This window comes from Crinia signifera, chromosome 4, assembly GCF_055691185.1.
Source record: "Crinia signifera chromosome 4, ASM5569118v1, whole genome shotgun sequence".
In the NCBI taxonomy this organism is placed as follows: Eukaryota; Metazoa; Chordata; class Amphibia; order Anura; family Myobatrachidae; genus Crinia; species Crinia signifera.
Genome location: NC_139220.1, coordinates 216,727,108 through 216,754,171, shown reverse-complemented (window position 1 = coordinate 216,754,171; position 27,064 = coordinate 216,727,108). Strand labels below are relative to the sequence as shown.

The following is a 27,064-nucleotide window of genomic DNA, read 5'->3' as shown; positions in this document are numbered from 1 at the left end:
TTGCACCTCCCCACTTCTTTTATGACTTTGCAGGCTGGGTTGTATTGTCCTATGTGGCTTCCCCTCGCCCTCGTATATTTTTATGTAGATTGGTTTAGGTACATATACGGGTGCCGGACGGGTTCCCGACAGTCGGGATCCCGACAGTCGTTTACCCGATGTCGGGATCCGGACTGTCAAAATGTCGACAGCTGGGTGCCCGACGGCCACCCGGCTGTTTTCCCTCATGGGGGTCCACAACCCCCATAGAGGGAGAATAGAATAGGTGGCTCGCTTAGCGAACCACCGTGCCCGCAGCGTGGCGAGCGCATGCTGTCTGACTTCAGGCAGTCGGGATCCCAACGTCGGGATAATGACTGTCGGGATCCCGACTGTCGGTTTCCCATACCACACCCACATATACAGTTTGCCATTTACTATACTGTATATCACTTTTTTTATTCAAGATTAACACATATCATTAAATATAATGGAATTTGTATGCATGTACATTCATTCCTATATTTACTGATGTTTATGTTCTCTTTTGTAAAATAGTTTGGTTGTTATTCAATGGATAGACAGGTATACTACTATTTTAATCTTATTTTCTAGTACATTGAATGATGTATTGATATCTAATGTGGTGCTGTACTCAATGAAATTTGTTTTGGAAAAAAAAAATATCACCCAGAAGGGCCATTCTGGGCAATATCTTTTAAAATCTTGTCTAGTATGTACAGGGCATAAGATAACCTGATTTGCTTTCTTGTATATAATTACTAGATTTCCTATATTCATATTTATTTTCACTCTCTTCCAGTTTTAATTTTAAATGTTCTCTTTTTGTCCTTATTACATACTTGCCTAATTTTGAAAACTAGTTTAAGGGATATTGTAGTTGGTAGTATTGCATGGTGGCGCTTCCTTGAGGTGGCGTGTCATGCTCCACCCAAAGGCTGTGTCTAGTTCTATATAGTGGCCTACATGTGCTTCAATGGTAGTTGCAAGATATTTGTAAATAACTTTATTAACAATATATTTTGGGAAATTTAGCAAGCATTGATAAAAACATTGCCTTGCTATTATATCCTCCCTCTATGCCGACATGGACGGTGAAGTAAGAACAAGCCGTTTAAAAAAAAAAAAAAAAACCTGAAAAACTCTTGTCAACCTTTTCATGTGTCTACCGTTCTCATGTTGACATTTACCTTTTGACACTGTCAGCCTATTGAATGTCGACCTTTTGGGGTAGACCTAATGACTGTCTATATAGACACTGTAGATCTATCAACCAGAACCAAACTGTACAGCGCAGTGCACATGGCTGGGTTAGAAAGGCAAGCACTTTGGTATCCGGACTGGCTAGCGATGGAGTAAGTTCAGGAATATCTCTGCCAGCCAATTCACTCAGATGAACCAGCAAATGTTTCTCAGCAGAGGCAGAACTCTGGGAGGCAATGGAGTCATCTGCCGCCGGGCTCCTGCTCCCAAGGGGGCACCTCTCCTCCCCTGCAAGTTTAAGGGGTAGATTTATGAAGCAGTGATAAGGGAGGAGAAGTGATAAAGTGCCTGGTACTTTATCACCGGCCAATGCGCTTCTGACTGTTAAGTTACAGGCTGGGTTTAAATAGGAGCTGATTGGCCGGTGATAAATTACCAGGCACTGTATCACTTCTCCTCCCTTATCACTGCTTCATAAATCAATATATTTCAGAACAGACATATATTTAATGGTGGTGGTGGTGGTGGTGGCGGGGGGGGGGGGGGGGGGGCACAATATATAGATCTTGCCTCCGGGCAACTGGAGCGAACTTACGCCACTGTTTCTCAGTAGATTGCATTAATAAATTATCTGAATGATTCATAAATAGACCTATTAATCACCTCACTCATGTACAAAGTGATTATGCAAATAAGTACCAAAAACACTTGAAATGCTGTTAACTGGAACCCGAATGCTCCTTATTAGTCTGTGCACTTTTCAGAACAAATGCACTTTTAAGAGAATTGACATAAAAATGTAGAAGTGTAGCCTCAGCGAGTGGCCTCGGTGTAAGGGAAAAAAAAGAAATGTGACAGCTATATTTGGGCTAATGAAAGTGAGGATATGTCATGAGCGCTGTCTCATCTGTTTGCAGTAGACCAATTTAACATAAACTCATGCAACCATGTGAATGACTTGCAAAGATCTCGCCAGCTGCAAATCCATACACTCACCATCAAACGATGTCTGTGCGTAACACTGACCCTTCCACAATTCTGCCATAGAAACAGGCTGATTGAGGCCAGAGCTGACATTACATACCCTCCCTGAAACCGCTTGGAAACGCATGCATTTTTTCTGACACGCACAGAAAACAGCCGGGTGATACCCACAAATGGCAGCTTCCTATCAACTGACTTGCGAACGGCTTGTATTTGCTGATCTTTACGCTATTTGCCCTTGTGCAGCGCACTATGACCCATACGCATGTGCAGCCTTTAAATAATCAGTCACCGTGTGAATTCGCACAGCAGCAATCAGGTCTGAATAACCCCCAATGTTAGCTTTTAAATTTCCCGAAATACTTTTACAAAATACTACAGATGTTTGCTTTGGTTCTAATTCATCATCAACCTCTAATTTTCTGTTTGGACTGATTTTATGTTTTGGTTAAAAATCTATAACAAAATCAGTAATCATTGAAAAAGTTCAATAAAATTGAAATAAAAAACGCTAATATTTAATGTGTACAGTCTAAAACCCAAAATACGGGCTTAAAATCTGAATTTTAAACTGCTGAAAGAGATAAACCGATATTCAGTTCAGATCAGTTTATTTTACGAAGATTCAGACTGGAATTTGGTTCAGTTCGAATCCACAAAATTTGGGTGAATTTGGATGTATGAAGAACCAAAATGGATATCATGTCTACTCCATACCTCATTTAAGTCAGGGTTGCCTACTTTTAAAGTCTCCTCTCTGGGAGAAGTCCAGAAAGGAGAATGTCAGCAGCACGCCATCAAGCCCAGCCCCAAGTACTGCAAATCCCGCAATTTGCGGGTCTTAAAGAAGCGGGTGGGGCTAAATTACGCAATTTGCCTCTTTAGCCACTCCCCCTCCTCAAAAAGCCGCAAATATCTCGGGGAGTTGCAGGGGCCCCGTTGGGCGGGAGGGGAACTCAATTTTCCGGAGCCTCCCAGCCATTCTGGGAGGGTAGGCAACCCTGATTTAAGTACTTGCAGCAATGTCTTCCTCTCACTTCTATGTGTTAAAGGACAGTAGTCATTTTAGACAGATTTAAGACAGAAAATGAAGAAAAACAGGGTAATAAAGTATATTTAATATATTCTTCTGAGGGAAAATTCATGTTGGTGAACCCATGGGTTTTCATTTGAATGTTTGCAAGAGGCAGCTCCAAAATATGCCTCATTGTCTAGCACAGGATAATTACATTAATTTGCTGTCACACACCTGCTATTAGCTGCCCAGACCAATTAATTCATCTTAGTGCTTTGCTAATTCATGGTGAAAATTCATAAGCAGACCCACTGGCATTGTTCTGCAGATGTCAGCATCTGTAGTACAGTGGCATGAAAATCGTGACAGCTTTCTAATTACACAGCTATCTGAAATAAGCGGCATGTGGCTGATCAGCCATAGGAATAATCACTGACACACATGCAAAGAAATATCATTGCAGGCTGGGTTCCTTTATACAAGCATAAATGTGTGTGTACTGCTGTGTTCGCAGGGGTATCCTTCTCCATTCTATATCTGAAGAATAGATTCAATGTTCATTTCTAAAATTGGCAGATGCATAAATGCACTACAAAACCTAGCTAAGACAAAGCAACACACAAGTAATTATTGTGATCTCAGCAAGAGGCACTTTCTAATCACCATTACTATACTGTATATTGCTATCATAGGCGAATCTAGGGGGTGGTCCGGGGGTGCACAGGACCACCCATTAGCCCATTTTGTAGCTGAGGAATGGAGCTTTCCAACGAGCCCAGCCCCGTGTCTCTAGCCCCCTGGGAACCGGAGATACGACTAGGCAAAGTTGGAACATTTTCCCTATAGGATAACATCGGACCCGCTAATTCCGACCCCCACCCAGTTCAACGGCTGCCAGTTCCCCCTTCGGCATCACTGAAGCTCGAGGTTGATCTCAGTCGAACCCAAATTGCTGGGCCTTCAATCTGATACCAGGCTGGATCCATATGGGTTAATTGGTTCCAGGGATATTGAGGTTAAACCGTTTGTTTTTTTCATTTCTTAAATGTAATTTCATGACTGTTTATGTTCTTTGAGGGCAGATTTCTCTGTAACCAAACAGCCCAGTTTCATGGGACCAAAATCATTCGAAGCCAACTCAAAAGTTCTTCAATATGATACTGGTCTCATGTAAATGGGTCAGTTGGTTCTGAAGATATAGCTGGTTGGTTAAAGGGGGGTAGGAAACACAACAGGGGTTGCTATCCGCACAGGACCCTCGTCTATTGGAGGTTTAACACGGGTGGACCCCTATTTATCACATAATCTAAATTTGTCAAAACTCTTCTAGATTGTGTCACGAGTGTAGATACAGGAGAATATGTATTCGTAATAACCTTATGTGCATATGAGGAATGAGCCATATAAACACTCTAATATAAATTTAATATATAAACAATTAAGTGTTGGCTATCCATACCTGTAAACTGAAATTACAATAAATAATACTGTGTGTGGTAACAGTGAGCCGCCGTTATTTTAAATACACTGCATGTTATGTTTGTGTGTTCTTATATTTCGCTCTTTTAACTAATAAAGAATAAAGGTTAATTTTTATTCGTGTTAATTTTCATAGGTGCACCACACAAGGACATTCTTTTTCTCTTTGTGTTCATGTTAAAGGGGGGTAGGGAGAGGGAAGTGGTTGTCTCTCCCCCTCACACCAGAAAAACTAGGCTGGTGTATAAGGTGTATAAGGTGTCAGCCTGGGAATGTCCCTGCATGATCCTGGGACTATATTCCCGGGTAAATCCCTGAATTTTCTGTTGTGAAAGGGGTATTATTTCAAACAGCCGTGACCTGCAGTGCTCTGAATACAGCCGGGCAGCCCCCTGCTCTCTGCCCAGCTGTCAATGACTGTCACCCCTGCAGCTTCCACTCCAATTCTTCTTCCCGCTTTCACCTCAGCCTCCCCCCCCTTTAATCATGTGGTGCCGGCGCCCAGCGTGCTCCCCCGACATCACGCACAACAACAGCGCGCACAATATTTCAAATGTCCACTTGGATAGAGGGGACACCAGGAGGCATAGGTGTGCGCACATTGAGTGTAAGGGGTGCACAGGCACCCCCTAATGCTGTGCCCACCCTTATGAACACCTCTGCTGCTAACAATACCAGCAAAAGACTTTTGCTTTTTAAAACTGTATTCCATTAAAAGAAGCACCTATCAATCAATAATGTGTGTTTGCATTGTTAATTATACTAGACCATTGTCATATCACTACATACCAGCGTCATCCATATATGTTTATGACTGTATTTGCCTGTACTGTTACACAGAGTAATTAGAAGATTAAAACTGAAATAGGCAGATTCTTGTGTGGCTGAGATATATTGTAGCCAGTGCCAATCGATGATGGTAGACACGCCTAATTGGTGGTGTAAGACACGCCCAATAGATGGAGCTATGCACACCCCTTTGATGGTGCACCCCCTAATAAAATGTGCTGCGCACGCCTATGCCAGGAGGGGAGTGTGAGCGTGCTCTGCGCTGCGCTCTGCTCCTCTCCCCATAGAAGCAGCTGCACCGCTCTCCATCTCTCCCTGCAGCAGCAGCGAAGGCTCATATAAAAATTTACAGTAAGTGGCATTTTGGGGGCATTGCTTAAGGGACGCTACAAGTAGCGGTATGTGGGGGCATTATGCATAATGTGTGGCTTAATGTGTAAGGGGCATTATGGTGTGCAGCATCATGTGTAAGTGGCATTATGTGTGCTGCATCATGTGTAAGGGACATTGGGGCAGATGTATCATTGTCCTTGTAACGTTTGTGAAATAACGAGTCCCGCTTCTCCTGCATAACGAGGAGAAGCGGGCACTCGTTATGGGGAGATGTATTAACATCCCCCAAGCCGATAAGGAGAGCCGTTATGCCCAGCTTTAACGGCTCTCCTTATCGGCTCCCTCGCCGCCCCGCACATGCGCACTCCCCGTCGCCCCCCCTGCCCGGCTTACTGGGCATGCGCGAGATCTCGCAAAAACCGCAAGATCTCCAGCGCAGCCCAAGCCAGACGCAGGGCTAGCGTTGTCCCCATAGTGGGGGATAGGACAACGCTAGCCCTGAGCTGGCGAAGCGGCCGGGGCGAATTAACGCCTTGAAGGCTGTTAATACATCGCCCCGGCCGTTAATCCCTGGGGGGGGATTGCAGGGACAGCCCCGCCGAGCGTAACTCGGCGGGCTGTCACTAGCGCACGTTAGGTGCGCTAGTAATACATTAGGGACAGACGTAATCCCCCCCCAGTTAACCAGCGTTAAGTGCATTTTTGCACTTAACGCTGGTTGATACATCTGCCCCAATATGTGTGCAGCATCATGTGTAATGGGTACTATGGTGCGCGGCATCATGTGTAATGGGTACTATGGTGTGCGGCATCATGTGTAATGGGTACTATGGTGTGCGGCATCATGTGTAATGGATACTATGGTGTGCGGCATCATGTGTAATGGGTACTATGGTGCCATCAAGCAAGAACCCCCTAGCAATGAGCACGTAGGTAAGCAGCACTTATGTGGCAAATATGTAATGGGCATAACGGTTTGTTATATAGTATGTAATGGGCATCATGATGTGTGGCACAATGTGTAATGGGCAATATGGTGTGTGGCCTTATGTTTAAGTGGCATTACGGCATGTGGCTTTATGTGTAATGGGTATTACAGAGTTTGCTAAAATGTGTTATGGGCATTACTGTGTATGGTCTAAAGTGTAACACCACACCCCTTTTTGTGATGCCACGCCTCCTTCCCATGAGGCCATGCCCCTTTTTGCCGCGCGGCTGCGCCGCGCTAAGGTCCCCCTACTGTTATGTCTAGATTTGGGACCACCCATTACCATAATTCTAGATTCGCCTATGATTGCTATGAATATCAGGGGTTATTTTGGTTGATTCGCAAGGCTGCGAAATTGCACCCTTGCGAGTCCACCAGGCACCGCCCTGAGAATGCCGTTAATCACCCCCCTCGCATGTCACGTACGTTCGTAGGGGATGAGAATGGATGTTTTACATAAACATCCATTCGCAGGCTGCGGCGGAACACCCACATCATTCGATGGTCGCAACCATCGAATGACGTGGAAGTTGGCGGGCGGTTGACATCCGGGGATGTCAGCTGCCCACTCCCGGCTCCCACGTCACCCGGCGATTTCTTAGCAATGGCCATGAAACACTGGATGTACCCAAGAGCCCAACTGCGCTGCCCCACGGCCCCTGCAGCCTTGAGTGCATGCAACCGGCAAACAGTCTGTTCGTCGTGGCCGCACACACCCGGTGTATGCACATGCACAGAAATACGGCTGTGCATACTCCCACCATTGGTCCCCGTGCGAACGAACTGGTCCGTTTGAACAGACCAGAATAAAGGCTATTGTCCCAGCTTATCATGATATACCTTTGCAGCAATAATTAAAATTCTGTGAATAAAAAGTAACTATGGTCCTAATTCAGGTTGGCTTCGTAAGCTGCGAACATCGCTGCTTACCGAGTGCCTAAGATGCGCCCAGTTTTGAGTTGAAAATGAAATCATCTTTTTCTTTTGCCTAAGATGCTGCCTGGCAGAATATATTACATAATGGTGCGCACCTCTAGGAAAACATTTCTAGCTGTGTGTGGGGGTGTCTAGAACCAATCAGGGTGTGATTCTAGCATTATCTTCTAGTCATAATGCTACTTCTTTTCATAATTAAACCAAAAGCATTCACATATTATATTCCATGCAGAAAAGCAAAACGAAATGTTTGCCCTGATAATTTGCTTTGCTGTGTAAAAGGAGGGTAACTTGGATTAAACAACCCGACATTTAAAAAGTAGGAACAGTGGCCAAAGACCCAAAGGCTCTTGGGCTCTATGTAATATTTATAATTTTATCAGAAAGAGGCAGTGCACGGATCTGTCCGACACTGTTCGGCAGTGGTTGCAGTATAAAGTAATGAGGGCTACAAGGTGGTCATGTTACTCCATGGGAGGTTTCTGTCCTCACTGAGATTACCACTGCGTTATGGTTTAATAGTCGTACCACCCCTATTGGCTGCCAATTTATTAAAGATATGTTTGTTGGGAAGCTCTAAGTTTCAGATTGTGTAGCAGGGGGACACTGTGGTTGTCTGTAAGGCCAATGGTTTACTGATAGGGCCTAATTCAGACCTGATTGCAAGACAAATTTGATATCAAAATGTGCAAAACCATGTGCACTGCAGGGGGGGGGGGGAGGGGGCAGATGTAACATGTGCCAAGAGAGGTAGATTTGGGCGAGTTGTGTTTATTTGAAGGGTAAATACTGTCTGCTTTATTTTTACACTGCAATTTAGATTTCTTTTGAACACACCCCACCCAAATCTAACTCTCTGTTACATTTGAGCCACCTGCATGGGTTTTCCAACTTTGAGAACAAATTTGCCCTGCAATCAAGTTTGAATTAGGCCCATAGTGCATGTGATACAACCCTGTGGTCCAGGTGGAGGCCAAGAGTACAATCAGAGGGATCCTGAACCTATCATTAATGGGGCACTGCTTTTCTGATGCACTGCAAACATTTCTTTTGTCCATATTGAATAAAAGTTGTGACCTTTATTTTTCCATATGCAAGTGTTACATCTTTATTGCAAGGGTGTAGTTTGTACATTATGGGCCAGATGCACTAAGCTTCAAAAAGTGATAAAATGGAAAAATAATTGGCCAATCAGCTCCTGATATTTTTCAAACCCAGCCTGTACCATGTCAGTTAAGTGCTGATTGGCTGTGATTTATCACCCTCCGTTAAATCACTTTTTGAAGCTTTGTGCATCTGGCCCTAAATGTGAGATACTTAAAGTGCCCCACTTAACACTACCGGTCAGGATATCATTGACATAAACCATTGACCATCACCACTGTTATGATGTGGTGTTTGCCATTTTCATCTAAGAATCCCCATGTTTTGCTGATCAGCGCTGTAGCGTGCCCTGGATGTGTGCTCCACCACTACGCAATTTATATAAAATGCTGATGGTCTTTTTTCATATTAATATTTAATATATATGTAATATAAAATGTAATATTTTCTATCAAACACTTGATTCTCATTAAAAGTCTATGCAAGTGAGTGCATAATGTATTCAGCCTGGAGGATATAAAGCAATTAGATATAAAGCTGAAATAAAATTATTGTATTAACACACCGCCATTAATGCAAATCAGGATCTCAGACATTTAGCATTTTGCAAGACAGCCACTATTTGCCGGTTTACATGAATGTAGTTAATGAATTTATTAAAAATGTATCATATGTCTAACACGTATGACTTTGTAATTCGTGTTCTACTGTTTATACTGTAAAACGTGCGTTATACATTTACATTACATTGTATATATTTAAAAATGAATTCAAATGTGTTTAAATTTCCTTACAAATGTATTCCTATTGCATTTATACCATATACTGATAACAATTCCTTCTAGATTTTAGCTACAAGCCACATTGCTGATAGAATATGAGTTTGTGGTTCTCATCAGTCTGATGCTTCATAGTGAAACTGTGGCAACACTGATGATAGCCAGAACATTTATGGCCAGGAGGCAGAAAAGGTATTGGGTATATCCATTGCTTTCTCATCAACTGCCCAACGGCAATTTCTACTTCTGTATATAGAGCTGAGGAAATATAATGATATATTCCAGGAATTTGCATGGATGTTTGACAGGTCAGTGATGAGACCAAAACCTACTTTATCCTGCACTGAAAATGCTAAATACAGGTTGAGTATCCCTTTCCCTGCTCGGGACCAGAAGAATTTTGGATAACAGATTAATCCGTATTTTGGAATATTTTTCTATTTAAATGAGGTATCTTGAGGTATCTTGCATTTATGTTGTACAAACACATCAACCACATGAAATACACACAAATATATTTTATTTGTGCATGAAACATGGTTTTAAAACATGAAACAAAGTTTGTGTACAATCTCAGACACTGAATTTGAATGCCAAGCAATCATGTCCTTGCACATATTTAGTGCCAGTTACATGTTATTTCCCCAGTAGTGCCAGTTACAGATGTACCCAGTAGTGCCAGTTACAGATGTAGCCAGTAGGTTTTTAGCAAAAAATAAAACTATATTTTGGAGACTATGGTTTTCAGAATAATTTGGATAACGGATATATGGATAAGGGATACTCAACCTGTACTTGTATGTGCTAAGTTCTAACTGAAGAGGAATACTTCCTTGTTACATTGAGGTATATTTTATGGAGAATGGATTATTGCATACTTGCAGCATTTGTTAATGTTGCCTCCTGGGTGGTGCCACAATGACACAATTCACAGACGCAATGGATAATTCAACTAGAAGTAAGGGGGTGAAGCTCCCAGCACCTACAGATATCCTGCATCACACCTGGCACTAAGTTCGGGAGATGCAGTTTACTGAGACTAATGCCTAGGGCCTAGTTACCTAGCACAATGCTGTCCAGTGCACAGTAACAGCGTAAGCAGTCCTGAGCTAACAGTTATTATGGATTTCTGTTTGCACCTCAGAAGAATGGAAGCAGAAATCCGCAAGTCTCAGATTTGTCTACGCAGGTTTGTGTGGGCAAATCATTAGCTCCAGGCACTTATTCTGGAAGCTACATCCCTTAGCTTCCAATGGTATTCCCCCTATACAGCATATCTATTAAATTCTGCAATTTAGCCCCTTTCAATTTTATTTCTTATCACAGCCCAATAGATGAAACTTTGGGAACATTTATCAAGAAGCCCCATGTAAGACTTTGCATCCAGATGTGAATGTCTTGAAGAAACAAAATAAGAGTATAGGGATAGCTTTTGCTAACCATTCAGCATCCGGTATCATAATGTACTTTATGCCCTACACATACATCAGAATATTTACAAATGACTATACTGGTCATTAACAGTACTTTTTATAACAATTGAAATAGTTGAAATATCAATGGGTAGAACGTGGTGCAGCAAGTCGTAAGACCTTCATGAGAAGTGCACAGTACTGAGATTTTGTTGATAATCGTTTTCTTGAGCAGGGAGTCAGAAATATCTCATAGAGCCAATTAATTAATATACTAATCATTTCGCAGTCTATGGGAAAAAGGAAGCAAGGTATACTAAACAAATTGTTTGTCAGAAGTGGATATATTGAATGATATTCAATGACCTCCCTCCTAAAAGTGGAGCCTCCGAACGGCACATTGGAACATTAATTTACATATATATTGTGGCAAAAGGAACTTTTCTCCCTTAATTGACAATCTATGTTAATTGTCAGACCGTGAGCTGGGGTTTAGAGACAGACAGTCAGAGACACAAGTGGTTATTAGTTAGTGCTTGGGTGGAAGTGAGTACAGTATGTAAGTATGTTGCACAGTGGGAAGGGTTGCTAGACGATCCCTTTCATACGGGATACATGAACTTGACAGTGTCACGAACCTGACTTGGTTCACATTTATTTTCTAGTTTCCCTGTGCCTCCAGGCTTGTTTGTGTTCATGCTGCTGCTGCTGCTGCAGCAGCTTTGCATTCCAGGCTATTTAAACACCTGTGATGATTCCTGACACTCTGATTCCAGCACAGGTCACATGATCCAGGTATATTCAGGAAGCTCCACTTCCTGGTTCTGACCCAATTGCTGCTGCGACCAGTAGCCAATCACCAGCCTCCTTAGTCGACACAGGCATTGACTCCCAAGTCAACGCAGTCCGTAGGTCTGAGGCTGATACCATCCATGGCTCCCAGGTCGACACAGACGTCAACTCCCAAGTCCAACACAGTCCATGGCTTCCAGGCCGATACCATCCACGGCTCCCAGGCAATTACCATCTCGGCTCCCTGAACAACAGAGTCCTCTGACTCCCAGGTCTACACCATCAGTGACTCCCAGGTTGACTCCGTCAGTGACTCCCAGGTCACCTCCGTCATCGACTCCCAGCTTTCAAGCTTCTACAAGGCATTGGCTTCCAGGCTGACCCAGACCCTCAGCTCTCAGGCTGATACAAACCATTGGCTTCCAGGCCAACTCAGATCCTCAGCTCCCAGGCAGTCCCAGTCTGTTACTGCAGACCATTGATTCTCAGTCCGATACTACACACCATCGGTTCCCGAACTATCACTGATCTCTCAGTACGCATTCCTTAGTAGTGGCACAGTGGGTGAGGTACTCTGACAGAGGGCCGCGACCTGCCCACCAGTGCAGCAAAGTCCATATTCCCTTGCGGGGATCAGTGGGGATAGATTTTGCGCCTCTGATCAGTGTCACGTCAACTCCTCACCTAGCTGTGTTCACAGTGCCCTGTGTCATCAGAATTGGCAATAAACGCAAGTCCCCAGTGTTCCAGTATCCAGACTGACTTTACCACCGCCTCCCAGGCTGCACCCCCAGTTTCCAGACTGACAGTGATACCCAAGACTGTCTTTCACCAGTATCACCCACCGGCTATACTCATTCCTATTGAGTAAAGACTCTCAGTCACACAGTTGGGATCAGGGGACCAGGACAGAGGGTCACGACCTGATCGGCGGGTGTAGCAAAGACCATGCCTCTGCTCCTGGTATTAGTCAATAGTCTTTCCCAGTCTGTGCCCTTGTGTCCCAGTTCACCTTGCAGTCCTGTGTATATATCCCAGTCTTTGTGTAGCTTCTCTTCTGTTCAGTAGCCTAAGACCATGATGTCATGCATGCAGTGCCAAAGAAAAAATTCAGGGAGTAGTACAATAAAGTTTCATGCCTGAAACATAATGAATAGTGTAGTGTCATAGGCAGCAATGCAACCCTGCCCCTGTTCTCGAGGCTCGTCAGTATCACAGGGTCCTGGCATAAGTGCCTCCCTTGCAAGCACAGTTGCCTGGCCTGGGGACCAGAGACAAGTGGGGAGATGAGGAAGGAGACACACAAGGGGTATGAGGTGGAGAGACAAGGGGGGAGGGGGAGAATCACCCACAAAGTGTATGGAGATAAACTAATGGCCATTCAGCTCCTACAGTAACTGCCATGTTACAGGCTGTGTTGAAAAAAGACATGAGCTGGTTGGTTGGTACTTTATCTCCACCCACTTATTAATCTTCATAAAAACCTTAGTAAATTGATCCTATAATATAACAATATGTGTTTAATGATAATACATTACAAGTATTTTCTTTTTTTTATTAAAATGGCCTTTTATGGATTTTTAAAATTGGGCATAGCTTTCACCTCCTTTCCACACGCACTTGGCCAATTCTGCTATAGCACAAAGGCCTGTCTTTTCCCCCGTCAGCCTTGTTACCGACTACAATTCCGAGTCCCATTAGCTCTTATTGAATAAGAATTGCACTCTCCGTCTAGGCTGTTAACTCTCGCGGGGACGTTCTTGATATACCTGCACTGTCTTCTTCTGTTTTTATGTGTCATTGGTATCGTTTGTCATTCTCACTTTCCAGCACTGGAGACTTTTGTAGCACACTACTAATACATCATGATGATAATTGTGTTTTGGGACTTTCTTAATCACTGTATGTTTTTATCCTTTGTGATAACTCAGAGAGAAACAAAACGTTTAGTTGAAAATATTTTGTAAGGTGGTTATTAAAAGAATAAAGAAGTTTTGGATTTGTTGCTGGTGTATCGCCTGGGAATTGAGCCAATCTTAGCAAGAAGAATTATGTGCAGAGAATAGTATGAATTACAGTCTGTTTTGTATAGAAATCTGATGGCCTGGTTTGAAAATCTGAGCAATTAAAACTTGTTTCACAGAAAGTAGCTGAATCGAAAGACAACAATAGAAACAAAGAATAGAGATAATGAAAATGAAGGTCTTCAAAAAGAAACTTCAAAGATAATTTGTGTAAGAGTTCTGGACTCACAAAACTGAAAATCAATGGAGTCTTATTTTTTTTTTTACTTTTCACATTTTGGCAATGCAGTTTATTGTGCAGATTTTGGCTGGTTTCCTATTATCCATAGTAATTTGCTTCAAAACAAGAACAGGCTTTTAATGCGATTTTTGCCAAATGTATTATCAGGCTATCCTATTATAGACATAATTCAGAGAATTAGCAATCTGTTCGATTATCAATCGACTGAACATGTGGGACCAAATGTAATAGGGTGTGAGAATTTTGGGGAGGTTTTGGGAGAGTTTTTCCTTTTTTTTTTTTTAAAGCGGCCATCAATTGCATGGTAAAATCAACCTGGCGTTTCAGTTTAAATGATTGCTGCTTTAAAAAAATGGGAAATCTCTACCAAAATCTCTCACTTTCTGACTCTCACACCCTATTACAATTCGCCTGTGTAGAGTATGCATTGCACACATGCGGCTGCAATTTGCTAATAAATATTTTTTTGCATAGCATTTGCTTAGCAGTCGCAGATTGATTGACAAGAAGCCATTTTCTAGGTGTGTTTGTGAAAACGCAGGCATGTCCAAGCGTTTTTTAGGTGGAGGGACTCTGACATCAGTGATGACTACTTCCAGCCTGGTTTTTTAGAAGATGGAAGCCCTAGATTTACTCAGTTGAAAAAAAAATGATCACTTGATTTTGCGAATAGATTTGCGATGCATTTGCAATTTCGAATGGGGTGTTTACTCATTCTGTGCGGTGACTTTTTGATCCCAGGCAACTGCTTTTTCTCTAACTAACAATCAATGCTGAATTAGGCCCTATAGACTTTTATTGGGCCTGATTCTGTGTCAATTGTAAGTTAAATCAGTTTAATTTTTTTGCACGGACAGTGTAATGGATAGCTATAGTGCCTCACAGTGCTGAGTTCATGGGTTCAATTCCCACCATGGCCCTAACTGTGCGGAGTTTGTATATTCTCCCTGTGCTTGCGTGGTTTTACTCCGGGTACTCCGGTTTCCTCCCACAGTCCAAAAATATACTGGTAGGTCAATTGGCTCCCAACAAAAGTAACCCTAGAATGTGTGTGCGTGTACATGTGGTAGGGAATATAGATTGTAAGCTCCACTGGGGAAGGGACTGATGTGAATGTTCAAATATTCTCTGCAAAAAGATGCGGAATATGTACGCGCTATATAAGAATTAAATGCGGCTGCAGATCCAGGGCAGGTGCAGATTGCCGAAAATTGTGATTATCAATTTTAACCAATTTGCTAATTATATTGAATTAGGCCCATCGTGCGGTAAATTACCATGTACCAAATGGTTACATAGGTTGTACCGTAAGCTGCAGACCTATGTGTTTCATAAGCAGCGATTGTGGATTTGATACACAGTTATCAGGGTTTTGGCTTCACTTGCCTGAGGCAGGCACAACCAAACCCCTGGTTAATGCCAGCATTCAGGTTTATAGAGTAGCCCCTGGGGGATCCATTAACCACAGTAGGCACTGAGGTATTTGGATACCCCCAATATATTTGAATTCCACAGAAATAATAATAAATTAATAACAATAAAAATATGTAAGTAGAGAAATCGCTAATGAAAACTTTTTTTCTCCCATCAAATTGTTATTCGAGTTACAGTGAACAAAAAGATAATTAATACAGCATGGTATGTATAATTACCATAATTACTGCCTCAGGGCATGCTGTCCTCATACAGACAAGTCTTGCATGTACAGAGTTATCAAATGTTTCAATTCAAGGCCTGTGGGAAATTTCATCATATCTTGTAATCTGAGCAGTGATTTTCTTAAAAAGTTTATCCAAAGATGAAAGATTAAATGACACCCTTCTGGTTTATGATTTATGGGTCTATAGCAGCAAGTTGATATTTGTCAACAAGCCAACAACTATCACTATAACAGAAAGCTAGAACAGCCGGATTCGGTATGAAATCCCGACGGTCAAATTACCGACAGGTACTGACCGACGGTCAAAATCCCAACAAGGTCAAAATCCCAACATGGTCAAAATACCAACATTTAAAATCCCGACAAGGTCAAAATATCGACATGGTCAAAATACCGACAAGGTCAAAATACCGACATATATAATGTAGACAGGAGAAAAAGTCTACATAACTTTCGGTCCACAGGTCGCAAGGTCGACAAGGGTTTTTCACAGGTTTTTTTTCTTCGAATGTCGACCCAGTTGACAAGGATAAAGTTGGAAGTCAACAGCAGCCTGGCACACTATTTTATTCTCCCACCACGCCCTAGTGGATGGGAGGGCATGAAATACCGCCTGTCGGCACATGTCGGGTCAAAAAGTAGTGAAAAAACCATGTCAACCTTGCGACCTGTCGACCGAAAGTCATGTTGACTTTTTCACCTGTCTACATTCTATATGTCTTTATTTTGACCTTGATGGGATTTTAAATGTCGGTATTTTGATCATGTCGGGATTTTAACTTTGTTGGGATTTTAAATGTCAGGATTTTGACCTTGTCGGGATTTTGACCGTCGGTCAATGGTTGTCTGTATTTTGACCATCGGGATTTTGACTGCATCCCGAACAGCCTGCCATGCACAAAGTCCTTGGGACCAGAAATATTTTGTATATGAATACTATAGTTTGAACACTAATTACATTTACAGTTAGGTCCATATACAGTATTTATAGTGAATTTGGACACTGACATAATTTATGTTAAATGTCGGCTGATGCAGTAACTACCTTGGGTGAAATCTAATAGGGTGTGATTTTTGCCAAAGATTGGACCTGTCGAAAAAATTGCACATTCAAAATCGCATCCATATGTTTTCTCATAGAAAACAACAAAATTGCAGATTTAATGGTGTGCACTTTTCAAATCGCACCCTAAAGGTGACTAAAATTGCAAAGTACATAGACCAAGTCCAGCCTGGCATGTTTGACAGAACCATGCACAGGTCAGTGTGATCAGTGCATGGTTCTGTAAAAAAAAAAAAAAAGTGTGCATGTTAAAGTTATACCTTTCTGTGTGTCTCTTTTTTTTTACATTGTTTACACAGTAGAACTAAAAGTCTAAACAACCCCATTAATGCTCCGCATGCTGGGACTTGTGGTTTTACAAGTCCAGCATCCGGGGAGGCCTTCTGGGACTTGTAGTTTGACTGTGAAAACCAATGAACATTTTCAGTCTTTTTTTTTTGCACCAAAAAAATCAGCCTGTCACATACAGCCCAGGGGTGGCGGGGACAGCCCTGGGCTTCAGACTTGGACAGGTGAAGCCTGGGGGGGACCCACAACAGTAGCCATGTTTCACACAGGGAACCTTGTATAAAAAGTGCTCCCCGGCTGTGTCATGACACCACTGGCTGTTGGAGCCCAATGCTGTTTCCAAAATACAGGTGACTCCTACTTTTTCTGTCCCCCATATTTTTAGAACCAGAACAGGTCCAAGAGCCCAGCGCTGGTTTCTTAAATACGGGGGATCCCCACTATTTTTGTCCCATTTATTTGGGGAACCAGGACCGGCTCAATGAGCCCAGGGCTGGTTATGCTTGGGAGGGTGATTCCCACGCATTTTTCTTTTTTTTTACACTTATCCACACACTCCCATTTCCAAATAATCAGACATTCACGTTACTAAAAAACTGTGTATTTAAACAATTGCACATTTTCCTTACTAAAAATCACCAAAAACAGCGAGCGATTTTTCACCCTATTACATTTGCGATTTTTCAGGTTAAAAATCACAAATGTGACATGAGCAATATGGTGCGATTTTTTTTTTAAGCTGTCACATGACGGTCAGCGACCATCACTCTTTTTCACTCTTGCTGTCGCATGCGAGGGGATGCATTCGGTCAGGTGGCGTGTGACATTTCCCTGTTCCCTAGGCAGCAAACATAGTCAGCTTAGTGAACAGATCTCAATTAGGCCCAAAGTCCATTGCTGGACTGCATTAACCATGTGTTACTCAGCAACTCATTCTACCTAGCACATGAAGCATACACCCTGAGAAGTAGCCACCATAAATGGACCAGCATGAAAACTCATGTATAAGGCAGGTATGGGGAACCTTCGACCCTCCAGCTGTTGTTGAACTACATATCCCAGCATGCCCTGCAACAGTTGTAGCATGGCCACATAGCAAACCTGTAACAAGGCATGCTGGGATGTGTAGTTCCACAACAGCTGGAGGGCTGAAGGTTTCCCATCCCTGGTATAAAGGATAAGTTCCTGAACCCATATGTTATCGCAGGTCTGGCGACCGCTTATCAGTTGCTTATCGGGTATTATGCTTCGTGCACCAGCTAGAATGAGTTGCTGAGTAACACATGGTTAATGCAGTCCAGCACCTTATTACAGACTAAATGTCCATTGTGTGGATTGACCTTCATACATACAGCTGGCACCTACACATGTAGGATCCTGAAATAGTCTATAGGTGCAGGGCGAGCGGTGTGGGACCCCCTGGACCCATGGCCCGCATTCCCCACACACCTGGACTGCACCCATATAGATCCATTTAAACCCCACAAAAAAATAATAATTTTGGCCTCTACAAATTGAATCTTATTCTTAGATTCTATTTGGCTGTTTACAGAAACCCGAATGACCTTGCTGTAAAGAATTTTCATGATTTTCAGTTTGTTAGCCCATTGGCAATACTGTTCTGTATCATTTTGCAAATAATGTATGTTTTTACAGCATTCATGTTTACCTGTCCACCGTTCACATCGGCAGAGCTATATAATCTGAAGTCAACAACAGCGTGATCTTATTCTACATGTTTTATTGAGACCCTGAAGCAAGAGCCTGCTCTGGGGAACTAAACTGAACATGCAGGTGGGAAGATAAACAGCAAAGCCAGCTATCGTGAAAGTTTATACAAGGAAGATATCAATACTCGTACTTCTTCATTCAAAACAGCCTTACAGATACAAGAAAGTCATATTTAGTAGCAGTGACTGATAGGCAGATTATGGTGCCAGGATTGGGGGTGGGGGTTGGGGGCATGCTGCTTAGCTACCACCTGCCCCTATGTACTGTGGGGGATAAAGTTATTAAGATGACTGTGTGAATGTAACTTACTGATGGAACTATTATGGTATGTACATTGTGCTACAGTCCCAGCTGGTCAGGCTAAACCCACCGTCTCCTTCACATGCCACAAGCATTAGATCCTACATGCCAGTTGTATAACCTTTGTTACACGCACATGGGCAGTATGGATGGCGAGTTCCTGAGCGCCCATATATGTGTGTTTAGCAGCATTACAAAGGGAGCTACATGTTTATTAGCCCAGGGAACCTTTAATAAGGCCCTGGTCAGTAGCATATCTACCATTAAGTAGGAATTCAATTACGGTCATAGCCTGGCCAACTGAGTGTGGTACAGGAGAAACAGCACTATACAGCAGCCCAAACTTGCCCAAAACGGAACTCTAGCCTATCGGGCTGTGAGCACATTTGTGCGTATTCCAGATTTAGCTGCATAGATGAAGGGTGTTAGATGCATCGGCTTGGCCGGACAACTTTGCACCCTTCGCCCTGAATTGAATTCGCCAGTATAAGTTATGGGTTTTTTTTTTGTTTTTGTTTTGGTATAAGCCTCTATTAAGTGCACAGGTTCTCAAACTCTATCCTCGGGACCCCAATGTTTTTAAGGTCTCACAGAATTACGGGATGCGGCCATTTGGTCTACAGCATGATGGTCGACAGTCATTAGGTCGATGCCATTAGGTTGACATGGTTCTAGGTCAACATGGGTCTAGGTCGGTATGGTTCTAGGTCAACATGGTTATAGGTCGAATGGTCATTAGTTCGACAGGTCGTTAGCTTGACAGGTCATTAGTTCGACAGTGTCTAGGTCGACAGTCAAAAGGTCGACATGAAGTGTTTCCCTGTTTTTTGAGCCGACATGTGCCGACAAGCGGTATTTCATGCCCTACCATCCACTAGGGCGTGGTGGCAGAATAAAATACTGTGCCGAGCGCATCGAGGCACCGTGCCTGATGCATAGCGAGTGCATCGAACGATGCGAGGGGATGCAGTGCACTTTAAACTGTGTCCATGTTGACTGTGTTGACATTCAGGTAAAAAAACTGTGAAAATCCCCATGTTGACCTTTTGACTTTCGACCTAGACATTGTCGAACTAATGACCTGTCGAACTAACGACCTGTCGAACTAATGACCTTTTGACCTATAACTATGTCGACCTAGACCCATGTCGACCTAGACCCATGTCAACCTTTTCACATGTCGATCTAATGGTGTCAACCTAATGACTGTCGACCATCATGCTGTAGACCAAATGATCCCAACCCAGAATTATAAATTAAGCTATTATTGCAGCTCTACTTGTGGACCTTTTAAAATGTGTTATTGAGTAATGAGTACACCTGTACACGTGCTAGATGTCCTGGAAAACGTGAACTGTTTGGGGTCCTGAGGACTGAATTCAAGAATCATTGTTTTAACAGAATTACTTGACTTCTGGGAGGACATAGTTCATTTTTAACATTAAACTGGAAATAAGGGGTCTATTTATAAAGCCCAAATATACCCCAGAGAGCGCATGTTGCTATTTATCAAAGGACAGTTACTAACTGCTAGCAGTAGCAATTTCTGGCAAGCAACAACTTCCCCAAAAGCAAGATATCACCAATTTAAATGGCCAATAATTGGATAATTGTATAAGGACCATAAGAAGCATGTTTTTCTTGTGACCAATTACCACATCTAATAGGATACCAATCTTAGGGCTGAATTCAGGATGGATTGTTAATCCACTGAGGGAGCAGGCTATTACTGAGAATGCAGACTATCACTCATGGAGGAGGCTGTCACTCATGGAGCAGGATAGCACTGAGGATGCAGACTATCAGTGAGGACATAGACTACAGTATCACTATTGGTGCGTACACACGGAAAGATTTGGCAAAAGATCTGGGCATTCCCGACCGAAATGACCAATCGCTCAAATCGTTCCGTGTGTATGAACGATATATCGGACGATGCGTGTACCCGACGGTCGTTGGTAGAGGTCGCTGATCTTTCCTGCATGCAGAAAGATCAGCGACCAATCGTTAATGATGTGTACCAATCGTTTCATGTGTATGCACGATGAACAATTTGGTAAGGCTAATTGACTGGCTCCCTCTCCCTCCACCTCCGTTAAATATCAATTGTTCATGTGCAATTGTTTGCTCAATCGTTCATCATTTGTCACCAAATCGTTTGTGCAGGAGGTTCAGAGGAAATTGTTAACAAGATTGAATCGTTGGCCAAATCTATCCGTGTGTATGCACCTTAAGAGAGCAGGCTATCAATAGGGGAGAAAGCTATTACACATGGAGCAGGATGTCACTGAGGGAGCAGGCTATTTAGAGGGAGCAGGCTATCACTCATGGAGCAGACTATCACTCATGGAGCAGGCTGTCACTCATGGAGCAGACTATCACTCATGGAGCAGGCTGTCACTCATGGAGCAGGCTGTCACTCATGGAGCAGACTATCACTCATGGAGCAGGCTGTCGCTCATGGAGCAGGCTGTCACTCATGGAGCAGGCTGTCGCTCATGGAGCAGACTATCACTCATGGAGCAGGCTGTCGCTCATGGAGCAGGCTGTCACTCATGGAGCAGGCTGTCGCTCATGGAGCAGGCTGTCACTCATGGAGCAGGCTATCGCTCATAAAGCAGGCTGTCACTCATGGAGCAGGCTGTCGCTCATGGAGCAGGCTGTCGCTCATGGAGCAGGCTGTCGCTCATGGAGCAGGCTGTCGCTCATAGAGCAGGATATCACTCATGGAGCAGGATATCACTGAGGATGCAGATTATCAATGAGTCAATAAGATGCCATCATAACCAAGTAAATCTAAATGCGCACATCTCAATATATTGATAGATCGACCCGTAGAACTGTTAAGTCTTCTTATAGTTCTTCTGTTGGTTTGTATGTAAGGTAACAGCCACTAATGGTATTATATATACTTACACATGGGAAGGGAGAGTAATGGAAGTAAATTTGAAGAATATGTTGAATTCATAGCACACAGCCATTCACAACGTCCAGAACACAGCGCTTTTCTGACCTTGTTTAGATCTCAGTGTTTATTACCAAGCTCTTGTTTTATCCTGTTGTTATACAAATGCTTTCAGGTGATATCAAAACATTCCCAGAGTCAATTACCTCGCACATTTAAATTTACTCTTTCAGCTGGAGTTGAAACGTTTTACATAATGTACAATGACTTATGACCTGTTATATTCAATTTCAACATGAGATTTGCTAACCCATTTACAAAGCAATCACAGCAGCACTGAACAGCCAAATGGCTCCAGTAGTATATTTATAAACTGAGCCTTTATTGTAACAAGAATTGATCGCAAGTTCATTCATTTATTGGAATTAACTTTTTATATTAGCAATTGCTTTGCAAGTGGTCCTCATTGCCACACCGGGCAGAGGCATTAGCACTGTGGTGTAACACAGGGCTTAAAGTGGACCTGGAGAGGTGGATTAACTCCTTTCCCCCTGCCACATAATTACCCCCTCTCCTCAACTCATCAGGCAGAGTCAGCGCAAGTGGTAGGGTTTTTGGCACCTACCTGCAAACTACAATGCTGTAAGAATTACTGTGCAGGGCCAAAGTGGAGATTGAATTACTGTAGATACGTCTAACCACTACAGGTGGTGGAACTCAGTTCCACCCCGTTCTGCCCCACTTTAACTCCTGATGTAACATCCTATTCTATTATGAAGAAATGGTATTCACCATTTCACTTGGCTAAACAGTACCGGTAGGTTATATTAGGTTGACCATAAAATGATGTTATAACTAAGACATCACTATTCAGTCACAAATTAACAAGTAAATTATAAATGTGACCAACCTGTTCTTGCGACCACTTCTGTCTATCTTCTGGAGTCCGGACTTTAGTTTTATAACTCCTTGGCATGTCACCAGCATGCTTTGAAGCAGAGGGAATATTTAAAGATTTTGGTCGCCCTTCATGTCTGTTAGCAGGAAGGTCAGTGTCTGTTTTCTGGCATATTTCCTTATGGTCTATCGTCACATTCTCTGTTACACTATGCTCCGGGCTCATGTCAGTAGTACTATTGATGCTGCTCATACTCATACTCATTTTGATCTCGGCCACAATCTGGTCAATGTCCTCCTCTTGATCTTCTACATCTCCATCAGTTTTCCTTGTATGAAATGGGGATTGTGGAAGTGAATTTCCATTAGCCTCGGCTGGATAGTAGTCTTGATATGCTTCTTCATTTTCACTATACTGTGCTGTCTCCTCCTGGTCTTGTACCTCTAATGAGGATGAATTGTCCTCGTCCAACATTTGCATCTGATTTTCTTGTCCTATTTCTTCATCATTACAATCTTGTGGCTGCTGTATCTTGGATTCCGTCCATTCATCTTCCACTGCTTCAACACATTCATCTGTCTCTAGATGGGGCACTTCAGTAGGGATATACTCCTCTCCATTGCAGTCCATACCTTCAAGGTAACTATCATCTTCAGGACAATACCTTATATAATAAGTGATGCCTTCCTCTTCATCAGGCAGTCCTTCATCATACTCCTCATCAGATGTATTATTGACATAGTCAGAGCTTGAGTCACCATCACCACTATTGTCATTACAATCTTGCTCATCTTGGTTGTTTGTGGGGTGTCTGCTCTTAGGTAATTGTGTATTTGTGTACTCGTGTACTACAGTTTCCTCATACACAGAGTCCTCTTTATCACGGGCTACGACTTGAGGAGAAGAAGGGCAGGACCTTGGCCTTTGGTCCAGCATGCTGGCCCTGGTACTCTGACGTTTCCTATTGGCCATATTCAACACTTCACATGACCATCACTGCATGAAAGTTTCTATGGAAGACAGAGAGCGAAAACAAATTAGAATTTTGCAAATTATATTATCCATTTTCACACAGCAATATAAAAAAAATATTTTCTGTTTACATTCCATTGTATAGATTATGGTGAGCTAGAAGAAATATTAATATTTGTTGCCATCAAATAAAACTATTAAGACATGGGGCCAGATGTACTAAGCTTGAAAAGTGATACCTCCTACCTGTTATTTTTAAAACACAGCCTGTGACATAGCATTTAGGAGCTGTTTGGCTGGTGGTTTATAACTCTCCATTTTATAAGTTTTCATACTTAGTACATCTGGCCCATGGTAAGGTAATAAGGATGAAGGCAATGAGGGTCTTTATAGGGTCTAAGCTCACAGGTAAATACATTCTTCCTCCATTTTCGGAGAGAAACTGGGGGGGGGGGGGGGGCAGCACAAACGTCCTGAAGTCATGGATTTTGGAACATATTGCTGCAATATCCACTGACAGAAGAATGTAGAACCTGTGTGTCTTATAAAAGCCCATTAACCCTTTCAGGTCCAACATCTAGTCAGGCTCAATAGCCCTAGCGCTAGTAGCAGATCCAATGGTGAGCCACTTTAAAATAAGAACATTAACATTGTTCAACATTCTATGTAGATCATTTTTTAATAAAAAAAAATGAAAATTACGATTCATTTAAACATTTAAACCAGACTAAAATTTGGACTGCAAAGGGTTTAGTACACAAACACACTTCTCTGCTTGTTACAAACAGAGATGGTTACTCATTATACATTGAGAAGGTTTCATTGCGGGCTGTGGGCTACTTGATGTCCTGACACATGCATCGAAGAAGACACCAGTGTCATGAATCAGCAGCAGCTTGTGCAGGTCCTTGGAGGCTGCATTTCCCTCGTTTAACCCTCTCCCACCTGACTACTCTCACTATCAGACGCAGACATTGCACACACAAGAACAAACAACACACTGAAAAATAAAAAGACAAAGAACGTCTTCATCTCCTTACCGCCCCCACACACACAAACACATATAAACTTCACTCACAAATAAAGACTCAATCAAAATAAAGACAATCACCAGATAACTCAGCAAACTCCAACCTCTACTGCACTCTCCACACCGTGCCTATGTAACCAACAAGGAGCTAGGGAGCGTGAGGGTTTTTTATATGGCTGGGAGAACACTGTCAAGTTTATACTTTTAGCCAAACACAAAGTTACTTTCTGTTAAGCAAAATTTATGTGCGGATTATTCAAAATACGTATAAAACACACACATACAAGGCATTAAAACAGCAAAAATACGTACGGAAACCAAAATACAAATATGAATATGCAAACAAAAATACGACTACATACGACCAAATATGCCATTGAAAAGTCGAATCCAAAATACGAATACGTCTGAGATGTTGTTGTATACTAAGTAAATTTTGGCCATTATCTAATAAGCAGTAAGAGAAGTTGAAGGCCCCTATTCAGAGTTGATGCTGTTGTGTGAATTCAAAATCCTATAAATTATGGAATGACGGTGCATACGTATGAATCGTAGCACACATGCGTGAGACCAAACAGAGATGAAAAACCGCTATGAACCTTCTCGCAATACCCTTACAATTTGACTGACAGCATTTTCCGGTAATAACCCAGCCAGTTTCTGTTACCAAAAAATGAAGGTGCATCAAGGCGTTTTCAGGGAGGGTGGGTGACTCGATCAGGGTCAGAGTTACGCAAATTTGCACAGCAGCGATCTAACCTTTATTAGGCCCGATGTTCCATACAAACTGAGGAGTTAGAAAACTGGTAAATGCTTAATCTAATCAAGACCAGACCATGAATATATTACAGAGATAAGTAGTTCAGTACAGCTATTACAATAAATCTTTCCTTAAGGGGCTTAGACATGGGGAGATGCTCAAGCCTTCTGAGCAATATTAGAAAACTTCAGCAAGATCGCTTAGCACACAGCACTGCACAGCGATGTGTCAGCGCTGTGTGCTGAGCGATCTGTTAGGGCCAGTGTTCTCTGAAGACAGCACTGGCCCTGCCCGGTGATCTAACTAGATTTATCCAAAGTGCTAGATATTAATTGCCGGGCGATAGTAACGCGCAGGGCTGCGCATCGCTATCGATAGGGCCCCTACACACGTAGCGATGTGGGGGCATTTTATAAGCATTCTAGTGATATCGCTTAGAAAATGCCCCTAAATCGCTAAGTGTGTAGGCCCATTTACAACACTTTCATTTACATATGGCTTGGCTTTGCCAAAACAGGGCTAACTGACAGTCTTCAAGTCATTTAGATTGGTAGTATATGCAGAATTGATTTACATTTGCAGTATACAGCTGAAGCCTATAATGCAGAAACCTAAGATTTGCTTAGTACCGACATAATTATGTAGGGAATTGTGATTCCTTAACTCTGAGTCACATAACTTACTTTAGGAATCAGAGAAAGAAAATACACTTAATTCCCCAATGCTTCCCTCACCAGTTGTCACAGTGTAGCTGTTTTAACACCATCTGTTGTATTATGAGGTTTAAAAAGCAACGATAATGATTGCTGTAAGTCGTATTTAACCACAGACAAGTCAAACCATAGCCATATTTAGTGCTAGCAATCAATATAAGCAATGATCAAAAGTACCATATGAACTAATGTAGACTTCACCAATAGAAAACGTGTACTTCAATATAAATGGAGAAAGAAACTGAAGAGTTTTATAACACAATGCGCTGCTGGGTGAATGATGCACTCTGAGTAATAATCAAATGACCAAAATGACACTGGACACGCTTAATAATTAATAACAGGACTAAAAGCACCTTTCTAGTTTATACAAGCACAAGAGGGCTATATATTCAGGTGATTAGGTCTCCAAGGAGTAATTATGCTCTCCAATAAGAAATCAGATTCCACAATGTGGTAAGTTTTTGTTAATACAAGTGGGTTGAATCAAGAATAAAAGAGTAAGGATTCTCCAAAGAATGTGGGTATAGTCCAAGCACAATGTTTAAAGACCACATACAATCAATGAGCCAATGATAATTAGCGGTGCCAATTTAGCATGTAAGCGGAACATGCACAAGTAATAGAGCTGGCAGTTCATCAAAGGCAACAGTAGTAGCAAGATA

At 42.4% G+C, this 27,064-nt stretch overlaps 1 protein-coding gene across 5 annotated transcripts in view; it reads right to left on the bottom strand.

The window, feature by feature from the left end:
• Positions 1-27,064, bottom strand: part of APBA2 (amyloid beta precursor protein binding family A member 2) — a 378,680-nt gene that overhangs the window by 183,532 nt on the left and 168,084 nt on the right. For all 5 annotated transcript variants that reach the window (XM_083183774.1, XM_083183772.1, XM_083183771.1 and 2 more), the window contains one exon: positions 22,937-23,934. In XM_083183774.1, the coding sequence (XP_083039900.1) occupies positions 22,937-23,896 (960 nt within the window). In that variant the 5' untranslated portion in view covers positions 23,897-23,934. The remainder of the gene's footprint in view (positions 1-22,936; positions 23,935-27,064) is intronic.